The 11,124-nt window shown below is 44.1% G+C and overlaps 1 protein-coding gene across 11 annotated transcripts in view; it reads right to left on the reverse strand.

The window, feature by feature from the left end:
- Positions 1-4,330: 4,330 nt before the first annotated feature.
- Positions 4,331-11,124, reverse strand: part of LOC136838462 (serine-aspartate repeat-containing protein I-like) — a 17,587-nt gene continuing 10,793 nt past the window's right edge. For 2 of the 11 annotated variants that reach the window (XM_067103415.1, XM_067103414.1), the window contains exons 3-6: positions 8,205-10,501; positions 7,300-8,134; positions 5,763-6,934; positions 4,331-5,613 (exon numbers count right to left, since the gene is read on the reverse strand). In XM_067103415.1, the coding sequence (XP_066959516.1) occupies positions 4,932-5,613; positions 5,763-6,934; positions 7,300-8,134; positions 8,205-10,498 (4,983 nt within the window). In that variant the 5' untranslated portion in view covers positions 10,499-10,501 and the 3' untranslated portion in view covers positions 4,331-4,931. Of the gene's footprint in view, positions 5,650-5,762; positions 6,935-7,299; positions 8,135-8,204; positions 10,795-11,124 lie in introns of all 11 variants that reach the window. The other 9 variants (XM_067103404.1, XM_067103403.1, XM_067103407.1 and 6 more) reach the window with 8 other exon arrangements.

Genomic DNA, 11,124 nt, shown 5'->3' on the forward strand with positions numbered 1-11,124 from the left:
TTTCTTTGCGAGGGTGTGTTTTTTTGGCATGTTTTTCTCTCTCTCTTTTTTCCCTTCGGGAGATTTCTTTTATGCAAATTCACTCACTCCACTGGCGTGTGTAAAATAATTAACTGGTGGTAGCTCAATAAAAAACACAAAAAATAAAGTGTTGACAAGTAATGTACAGGAAAATACAACTCTCTAATAAATAATGTAAAATGCTAAGACATTTCGTTGCAATATGCAAGATGTACAATAATTCACTACAGTACGCAAGACGGCGATTCCATTCTGTAAAAGTAACTCTCCAGCATCGCACATCTCAGTTAAATTTCAAGGTCATGCTTTCAGGAGAGTACACGCTTTTGTTTTCCACAAAAAGAAGCTGTTGCATCAAAAAAACCAAAGGGCTTCACAGACAATCAGTCTGAGTTCAGATAAAGGAACCTTGCCCACAAACCTTCCAGAACTTTAAGAACTTCATTAGCAGAACCACTCGGTCGTTCTCGGGAAATTCGCCGTATACTCCATCTTGACTGTAATGCCAAGCTTCCGAACCTTTTAGGGAATTTATTTATTTATTTATCTATTTATTTACTTATATTTGTCGCAGTGCTTCTTAAAATATTTCACTTGGCGTGCTTCATCGTGTCACCTTTGCCAATTTCAAAGTTGGCAAGATGAATTTTTGTGATGACTTATATACTGGTCAAACTGGAAGAGCACTGGAAAAGAGAAAGGAACAGCATAAATGTAAGAAATGCACAAGTGAACATTGCGATTTTTGGTATATTTTAGTGAAAACAATCCTACGATCAACTGGGCAGGAGCCAAAAAAAGATCATTTATATTACTGGTTGGTGGACTTTCTGATATCAGGCAATACTGTCAACTGATTTGGTGGTCTTCGTAACATCAGGCGCAAATGTCGACTGGTATTACGGAGACCAAAAAGCAGTGCACTTGAATTATGATTTTTCTTATGGTCAAAACCTCAATCCCCGTTCGCAAATTCCTGAGATGTATGCTAGTATCGCACCAGCCCCGGTTATTTTGCCATGCCCCTAGGTTAGGTTAGGTTATGGTTAGGTTAGTTTAGCTTTGTACCGACAACCCAATTTGGGTGTGGGAAATATAATAAGTTTATTTTTAAGAATATTCTAGGGTTAGTTTTTAAGATATGGCGTCCCGTTTTTTTTTCTTTTTTTTAAGGAAAGGCACCGGTACTCGGTTACATCCCTGGAAAATGCTTCCGGTTCATTCTCGAAGGAAATATTTGAGACGCAGTTTACTCAATCTTCATCTTCTAACACTTTCAACCGAGTTTGTTCATCAATAAAAAAATAAGCCACATCTGACGCCGTACTTTTAAAGCATAGCTCAAGCACAACTTTTCCTGCAATCATTGTCCTTAATCAAACAGTGCTTCAACTTCCCACTTTCTGCATTAAATATCTTTACCCACAACACTTCTGCAACTTTACATTTTCTTACACTTTCTTACTGTAACGGGAACTCCTCCTCCCATATAACCGGTTAAGTCAGTCAAATCCATAATTTTTTTTTTCATGTAAAAGAAAACTATTGAGATGGCTTTGTCTGTCCGTCCGCACTTATTTCTGCCCGCCCTCAGATCTTAAAAACTACTGAGGCTAGAGGGCTGCAAATTGGTATGTTGATCACCCACCCGCCAGTCATCAAACACACCAAATTGCAGCCCTCTAGCTTCAGTAGTTTTTATTTTATTTAAGGTTAAAATTAATATAATCGTGCTTTCTGGCAATGATAAAGCGAAATAACACCGGGCCGTGGGGTAAAGTTTCATGGGCTGCCGCTCATACAGCATTATACCGTGACCACCGAAAGATAGATCTATTTTCGGTGACCATGATTATACGCGTTAGCGGCTGTACAGAAAACTCGGTTGCGCCGAATAAACTTCGGCGCATTTTTTACTTGTTTTTTATTGAAAAGAATCAAAAACACTATCTGGATTTTATTAGTTCATGCAGACATATTTTCAGATCTCTTGTCTCTCAGTTCCCACCACAATCTTATTTTCTTCTTTTATTTGTTTATCCAGATATATTTCCAAATTTCTTGCTTTCCAATTCATACCAAAATCTTCTGATCTTCTTACTTTTTTCTTCCATCAATACACACCAAGAAAAATTAAATGTTAGCAGCAATTTCTAAAGCACAATGCACAAGCAATCCCCGTCAACCGTTCTTCCCTACCTAAAACATCTGTTTGCGTGCATTCGTGACCATTACTTGAAATTCGTGCTTGCCATTCCAAACGAAGTCGTGAGAGAGAGAGAGAGAGAGAGAGAGAGAGAGAGAGAGAGAGAGAGAGAGAGTATTCAGCCTGGTAAAAACACAGAATAACACTGAAAGCGAAATGGGCACGTAACTGAAAAATAAATGTCCTTGGGCAACGAAGTTTCTATTTTTTGTTTCATTCTATCAATCATTATTTGCATTTTTTGAGGAAAGGTTCTACCGCAGTTTGCCCAACTGGGGCTCTCTCTCTCTCTCTCTCTCTCTCTCTCTCTCTCCTTTGAAGTTATCTCTCTAGATGCATTCTTAACCAGCCCGTCCTGTTCCCCATTTCGTAAGTAAACACCATTTTTCTCTTTTGACATTTCTGCTTCGCATGTTCTTCGTATCATCTTACGCTTTAAACAGCATCATTTTCCTCATTTCCTTTTTGATCTGGCGCATCCCTCTCCCCATCTCCCCCCCCCCTCTTCCTCCCACCTCCTCAACCTCCTCATCACTCACAATCTTTCTTTTAAATATCCCGGGCGAGTGCGCTTATTCTTTATGCTCCCAGGAGATAAGGAGTGACATCTGTTGACGAGTGACGTCACGATTGCAAGTGGTGGTCGGCTTTCTCAGGCTGTCAAAAAGCGGCCTTGAGAATCACCCTATTGTGTGTGTGTGTGTGTGTGTGTGTGTGTGTGTTTGTGTGTGTGTGTGTGCTCTCTCTCTCTCTGGGCCAAGTCCCACCTGCTTCCTTAAGAAGACAAGTTCGTTCTGTCTGATGGCCTAAAAAGAAAAGAGAGAGAGAGAGAGAGAGAGAGAGAGAGAGAGAGAGAGAGAGATAAAACAAAATAAAAGATAAAAAAAAATCGAGCTTCAGATCGGTGGCGAACAGAGTTGTCAATTGGCATATACCACAATGTTGTCCTTTTCTGTCCAGGCAGGGTGGAGAGAGTGGGTTTGGTCTCAAGATTCACTAAACAATTCCGTTGGGGTTTCCTTAATTCTCTCTCTCTCTCTCTCTCTCTCTCTCTCTCTCTCTCTCTCTCTCTCTCTCTCTCTCTCTCCTTTGTGCAAATGGACAAATGAACCCAGCCAAGCAAACGGCGATTGCCACACTGAGGTCCAAATGCCAGTATTGCAAGCCCAGAGGAAGGTTAGGTAATATTTTTTTAAAAGTGAATTTAGGCTCTCAAACCAAGCACTGCACTGGGGCACTTACTTCCATTCAGCGCTTAAAACAGTGAAAAGAAGGAGTTGGAGAGGTTGAACAGCAAGAAAAAAAAAGAGATCCAAAAAGTAATGGATGAAGTACAAGGATCTAAAGGTGGAACAGGTATAAAACCCCAGAGTTGGACTTAGAAATAATGGTTAAAGGTGTTGGACAGCAAGTCTGAAGAAAGGTAACGGGAACCGAAGTCAATTCAAAGGCTAAAACGTGGGAAGGCCTGGCAAGGGAAAGGATGGGAAACATAAAATAAATAAAATTTTATTGAGCTTAAATGTCCAAAGAGTAAATCTGTTACCATTACAAGCTTCATAAATGGCACTCCTACTTTTTCATGCAGTGCCATAATTTAATTAATTTTTTTTAAACTGCCACTCATACTTCCATTATTTTTACTAAAGAAGAATATTCTTTTTCGAATGTTTCATAACCTGAGAGAGAGAGAGAGAGAGAGAGAGAGAGAGAGAGAGAGAGAGAGAGAGAGAGAGAGAGAGACTTAACACACTTTCATGTCTTCCAAAGATTCAGGAAAAAAGGAACTTGAATAAACCTTGTATTACTGTCCAACAAAAGTCGTATGAATGAAAATTCATTCTGCTATAGTCCATGGCCTGGGGGGGGGGGTGTTACTGTGTGCATGAAATGTATGCTAAGTTACTCTGTTGGTTTTTATAGAAGACACACCCTGAATTATCAGAAAAATCAGGGTAGACTATCTGAAACCTGGCAGCGAGTGAGAAATTTAGGCTCAATTTCATTATGTCGGGTGAAAATTTTGACCCGTAAATTCATCTTAGCTGAACGTAAAATGTCCATATCTCCCTTAAAATTTAACGTAGAAGGATCATATACAACTCAAAATGTTCCTTTTAATGATCTCTTTCCAAAAATACATAAGACATCTTTCAGATTAGTATTAGGTCATAAATCACCAAATGTTGCCAGAAATACAGAAAACCTAAAATCTACCTTCCTAAGAAAAAAAAATGGTCAGGATCATACAATATTACAGAATACATCGCTTATATTAACAATATTCAACAGAGCAACACTGTACTAATAAAATGGTACGCTATTTATGACAGTCCATACACATAGGAGCTTACAGTAACTTTTGATAAAAACTCTATGTTCAAAATGCCCTTTCCGGCCATTACTATCAAGGTGGATCTTCACCATTGTATTAACATTGATATTTGATGAGTATCGACTTTGGTAAAGTTCTCTAGCAAACAGAGGCTGAAGAAAGTATCTGGATTGTACAATTTACTTAAATAATTACCGACTTTACAAATTCTGGCTAAGGCAATAAAATTTTATTCATCTTTGAAGTAATTTTAGTAATAGAGTTGAAAAAGTACAGAAAACTTTTTTTTTTTTTTTTTTTTTGGTATTTCAGCACATACATAAGTTATTAGGGCATACAGCGATTTTCTTCCTACACTGAGTTTACCTTCTATAATTTCAAAGGATAATATAAAAACAAGTATACAATTTTAAGCAAATTTAGACATATTGTATGAAATGGAAACGTCATCTCCTGTCTTTTAACGTCTCTTGACTTTTCCGACATCAGCTGTCTACTGAAGTCTCTTGACCTGTCTAATGTTGTCTGTCTTCCGAAGTCTCTTGACCTGTCTATCGTCGCCTGTCTTCTGAAGTCTGGTGACCTGTCTAATGCTGCCTGTCTTCCGAAGTCTCTTGACCTGTCTATCGTCGCCTGTCTTCCGAAGTCTCTTGACCTGTCTAATGTTGCCTGTCTTCCGAAGTCTCTTGACCTGTCTACTGTCGCCTGTATTCCGAGGTCTCTTGACCTGTCTAATGTTGCCTGTCTTCCCAAGTCTCTTGACCTGTCTAATGTTGCCTGTATTCCGAAGTCTCTTGAACTGTCTGCTGTCGCCTGTATTCCGAAGTCTCTTGACCTGTCTAATGTTGCCTGTCTTCCGAAGTCTCTTGACCTGTCTACTGTCGCCTGTCTTCCCAAGTCTCTTGACCTGTCTAATGTTGCCTGTCTTCCCAAGTCTCTTGACCTGCCTAATGTTGCCTGTCTTCCCAAGTCTGCTGACCTGTCTAATGTTGCCTGTCTTCCGAAGTCTCTTGACCTGTCTAATGTCGCCTGTCTTCCCAAGTCTCTTGACCTGCCTAATGTTGCCTGTCTTCCCAAGTCTGCTGACCTGTCTAATGTTGCCCTGTCTTCCCAAGTCTCTGACTCTGTCTACTGTCGCCTGTCTTCCGAAGTCTCTTGACCTGTCTAATGTTGCCTGTCTTCCCCAAGTCTCTTCTTGACCTGTCTAATGTTGCCTGTATTCCGAAGTCTCTTGAACTGTCTGCTGTCGCCTGTATTCCGAAGTCTCTTGACCTGTCTAATGTTGCCTGTCTTCCCAAGTCTCTTGACCTGTCTAATGTTGCCTGTCTTCCCAAGTCTCTTGACCTGCCTAATGTTGCCTGTCTTCCCAAGTCTGCTGACCTGTCTAATGTTGCCTGTCTTCCGAAGTCTCTTGACCTGTCTAATGTTGCCTGTCTTCCCAAGTCTCTTGACCTGTCTACTGTCGCCTGTCTTCCGAAGTCTCTTGACCTGTCTAATGTTGCCTGTCTTCCCAAGTCTGCTGACCTGTCTAATGTTGCCTGTCTTCCGAAGTCTCTTGACCTGTCTACTGTCGCCTGTCTTCCGAAGTCTCTTGACCTGTCTAATGTTGCCTGTCTTCCGAAGTCTGTTGACCTGCCTAATGTTGCCTGTCTTCCCAAGTCTGCTGACCTGTCTAATGTTGCCTGTCTTCCGAAGTCTCTTGACCTGTCTACTGTCGCCTGCCTTCCGAAGTCTCTTGACCTGTCTAATGTTGCCTGTCTTCTGAAGTCTGTTGACCTGTCCAATGTTGTCTGACTTCCGAAGTCTGCTGACCTGTCTACTGTCGCCTGTCTTCCAAAGTCTCTTGACCTGTCTAATGTTGCCTGTCTTCCGAAGTCTGTTGACCTGTCCAATGTTGTCTGACTCCCGAAGTCTGCTGACCTGTCTAACGTCGCCTGTCTTCCGAAGTCTCTTGACCCGTCTAACATCGCCTGTCCTCTGAAGTCTCTTGACCTCTCCGACGTCATCACAAGGCTTTGAAATTCTGTGACCTGCCTGACGTCGCCTGTCTTCCAAAGTCTCTTGACCTGTCTAACATCCCGTCCTCTGAAGTCTCTTGACAGCTCCGATGCCCCCGCCAGGTTTTCAAAATCTCTTGACCTGTCTAACATCACCTGTCTTCCAAAGTCTCTTGACCTGTCTAACGCCTGTTTTCCGAAGTCTCTTGACCTCTCCGATGTCCCCACCAGGGATTCGAAGTCTTTTGACTTGTCTAACTTTGCCTGTTTTCCAAAGACTCTTGACCTGTCTAATGTTACCTGTCCCCTGAAGTCTCTTGACCTCTCCGACATCACCACCAGGCTTTCACAGTCTCTTGACCTGCCTAACGTCGCCTGTCTTCTGAAGTCTCTTGACCTGTCTAACCTGCTGTTTCTGAAGTCTCTGACCTCCACGTCCCCACCAGGCATTCGAAGTCTTCTGACTTGTCTAACTTCGCCTGTTTTCCAAAGTCTCTTGACCTGTCTAATGTCGACTGTCCTCTGAAGTCTCTTGACCTCTCCGACGTCACCACCAGGCATTCGGAGTCTCTTGACCTGTCTAATGTCGCTTGTCTTCCAAAGTCTCTTGACTTCTCCAACATCCCCACCAGGCTTTTAAAGTCTCTTGACTTGTCTAACGTCGCCTGTATTACGAAGTCTCTTGACCTCTCCGACATCACCACCAGGCTTTCAAAGTCCGTTGACCTGCCTAACGTCACCTGTCTTCCGAAGTCTCTTGACCTGTCTAACGCCTGTTTTCCGAAGTCAAGTGACCTCTCCGACGTCCCCACCAGGCATTCGAAGTCTTTTGACTTGTCTAACTTCGCCTGTTTTCCAAAGTCTCTTGACCTCTCCGATGTCCCCATCAGGCATTCGAAGTCTTCTGACTTGTCTAACTTCGCCTGTTTTCCAAAGTCTCTTGACCTGTCTACTGTCGCCTGTGCTCTGAAGTCTCCTGACCTCTCCGATGTCACCACCAGGTATTCGGAGTCTCTTGACCTGTCTAATGTCACTTGTCTTCCAAAGTCTCTTGACTTCTCCAACATCCCCACCAGGCTTTCGAAGTCTCTTGACTTGTCTAACGTCGCCTGTATTACGAAGTCTCTTGACCTCTCCGACATCACCACCAGGCTTTCACAGTCTCTTGACCTGCCTAACGTCGCCTGTCTTCTGAGGTCTCTTGACCTGTCTAACATCGCCTGTCTTCCGAAGTCTCTTGACCTGTCTAACGTCGCCTGTCCTCTGAAGTCTCTTGACCTGTCTAACATCGCCTGTCCTCTGAAGTCTCTTGGCCTCTCCGACGTCACCACAGGGCTTTCAGAGTCTCTTGACCTGTCTGACGTCGCCTGTCTTCCAAAGTCTCTTGACCTGTCTAACGTCGCCTGTCTTCTGAAGTCTCTTGACCTCTCCGACGCCCCCATCAGGCATTCGAAGTCTTTTGACCTGTCTAACGTCGCCTGTCTTCTGAAGTCTCTTGACCTGTCTAACGTCGCCTGTCCTCTGAAGTCTCTTGACCTCTCCGACATCACCACAGGGCTTTCAGAGTCTCTTGACCTGTCTGACGTCGCTTGTCTTCTGAAGACTTGACCTGTCTAACGTCGCCTGTCTTCCGAAGTCTCTTGACCTGTCTGACGTCGCTTGTCTTCTGAAGTCTCTTGACCTGTCTAACTTCGCCTGTCTTCCAAAGTCTCTTGACCTCTCCGACGTCACCACAGGGCTTTCAGAGTCTCTTGACCTGTCTGACGTCGCTTGTCTTCTGAAGTCTCTTGACCTGTCTAACTTCGCCTGTCTTCCAAAGTCTCTTGACCTCTCCGACATCACCACAGGGCTTTCAGAGTCTCTTGACCTGTCTGACGTCGCTTGTCTTCTGAAGTCTCTTGACCTGTCTAACGTCGCCTGTCTTCCCAAGTCTTTTGACCTGTCTAACGTCGCCTGTCTTCTGAAGTCTCTTGACCTGTCTAACGTCGCCTGTCCTCTGAAGTCTCTTGACCTCTCCGACGTCACCACAGGGCTTTCAGAGTCTCTTGACCTGTCTGACGTCGCTTGTCTTCTGAAGACTCTTGACCTGTCTAACGTCGCCTGTCTACCGAAGTCTCTTGACCTGTCTAACGTCGCCTGTCCTCTGAAGTCTCTTGACCTCTCCGACGTCCTCATCAGGCATTCGAAGTCTTTTGACCTGTCTAACGTCGCCTGTCTTCTGAAGTCTCTTGACCTGTCTAATGTCGCCTGTCCTCTGAAGTCTCTTGACTTCTCCAACGTCACCACAGGGCTTTCAGAGTCTCTTGACCTGTCTAACGTCGCCTGTCTTCCAAAGTCTCTTGACCTGTCTAACGTCGCCTGTCCTCTGAAGTCTCTTGACTTCTCCGATGCCCCCACCAGGTTTTCAAAGTCTCTTGACCTGTCTAACGCCACCTGTCTTCCAAAGCCTCTTGACCTATCTAACGTCACCTGTCCTCTGAAGTCTCTTGACCTCTCCGACGTCACCACAAGACTTTCAAAGTCTGTTGACCTGTCTAACGTCGTCTGTCTCCCAAAGTCTCTTGGCCTGTCTAACGTTGCCTGTCCTCTGAAGTCTCTTGACCTCTCCGATGCCCACACCAGGTTTTCAAAGTCTCTTGACCTGTCTAACGTCGTCTGTTTTCCAATGTCTCTTGACCTGTCTAACATCCCCTGTCCTCTGAAGTCTCTTGACCTCTCCGATCCCCCCACCAGGTTTTCAAAGTCTCTTGACCTGTCTAAAATTACCTGTCTTCCGAAGTCTCTTGACCTGTCTAACGCCTGTTTTCCGAAGTCTCTTGACCTCTCCGAAGTCCCCACCAGGCTTTCAAAGTCTCTTGACTTGTCTAACGACACCTGTGTTCCGAAGTCTCTTGACCTATATAACATCGTCTCTCTTCTTAAGTCTCTTGACCTCTCCGACGTTCCCACCAGGCTTTCAAAGTCTCCTGACCTGTCTAACGTTGCCTGTCTTCCGAAGTCTCTTGACCTGGCTAACCTCGCCTCTCTTCCAAAGTCTCTTGGACTCTCCGACGTCACCACCAGGCTTTCAAAGTCTCTTGACCTGTCTAACATTGCCTGTCTTCCGAAGTCTCTTGGCCTCTCCGACGCCCCCACTAGGCTTTCAAAGTCTCTTGACTTGTCTAACGTCGCCTGTCTTCCGAAGTCTCTTGACCTCTCCAAAGTCACTACCAGGCATTCGAAGTCTCTTGACCTCTCTGAAGTCACCACCAGGCATTTGAAGTCTCTTGACCTCTCCAACATTATCTGTCTTCCAAAGTCTCTTGACCTGTCTAAAGTCGCCTGTCTTCTGAAGTCTCTTGACCTCTCCGATGTCACCACCAGGCATTCGAAGACTCTTGACCTCTCCCTCATCATCTGTTTTCCAAAGTCTCTTGACCTGTATAATGTCACCTGTCTTCCGAAGTCTCTTGACCTGTCTAACGTCGCCTGTCTTCCGAAATTTCTTGACCCCTCTGATGTCACCACCAGGTATTCGAAGTCTCTTGACCTCTCCGACCTCATCTTATTCCGAGTTCTCTGGATCTCTCCGACGTCATCTGTTTTCCGAAGCCTCTTGACCTTTCCGACGTCATGTGTTTTCTGAAGTCTCTTGACCTCTCCGACGTCATCTGTTTTCCGAGGTCTCTTGACCTCTCCGACGTCATCTGTTTTCCGAAGTCTCTTGACCTCTCCGACGTCACCACCAGGCGTTCGAAGTCTCTTAACCTGTCTAACGCCGCCTGTCTTCCGAACTCTCTTGACCTGCCTAACGCCGCCTGTCTTCCGAAGTCTCTTGACCTGTCTAACGCCGCCTGTCCTCCGAAGTCTCTTGACCTCTCCGACGTCACCACCAGGCTTTCGACCGCCCTCGCACAAAGAGAGGAAATCACGACGTCGAGCGCTATCTAGGTGCTTCATCTCCTGACGGGGGAGGTGTAACAACACAAACCAATTAAAAGCATGAAGTGCCTCTTGAAACACAAGCTGAGTGCCACTCCTGGCTTCTTTTCTTCCTCCTTTCTTCTTCGTCTCTCTCTCTCTCTCTCTTTTTTTTTTTTTTGCCAGGGCGAACAATGCATTTGAAGGCCTATGGGAACACACAATGGCGGACAGATAAAGTCTTACTTTACAGTATCTTATCAACAGAGGCTTCATAAACTGTCGACATCAAGTGGATTGTTTTCATACTGTGATAAATTTTTGGTGGTCTCATCCTAAAAAAAAAAAAAAAAATGCTTTCAAATTCAGGACCTTTGGACTGGACCGTTTCTAAGTTTTCTTGTACTTCGCTTAAAAGTTACAGGTGTTTTCTAACTTCGTTTAAAGTTCATGTTTAATGCTGAATTAATTCATTAATACATAAAGACAGATTGTGCAATTTGCAGCTTTTCAAAACGCTCCCTTTCTCTGTTATAAATACGCCCACGCGTTAGCCTTTCTTTATCAATAGGATGATACTCTTTCACACTCCTATATTTATACATACATACATACATACATACATATGTATACGAGTAAATACATATAACATATGAACATGAATA

Source organism: Macrobrachium rosenbergii, chromosome 5 (genome assembly GCF_040412425.1).
Source record: "Macrobrachium rosenbergii isolate ZJJX-2024 chromosome 5, ASM4041242v1, whole genome shotgun sequence".
NCBI lineage: Eukaryota > Metazoa > Arthropoda > Malacostraca > Decapoda > Palaemonidae > Macrobrachium > Macrobrachium rosenbergii.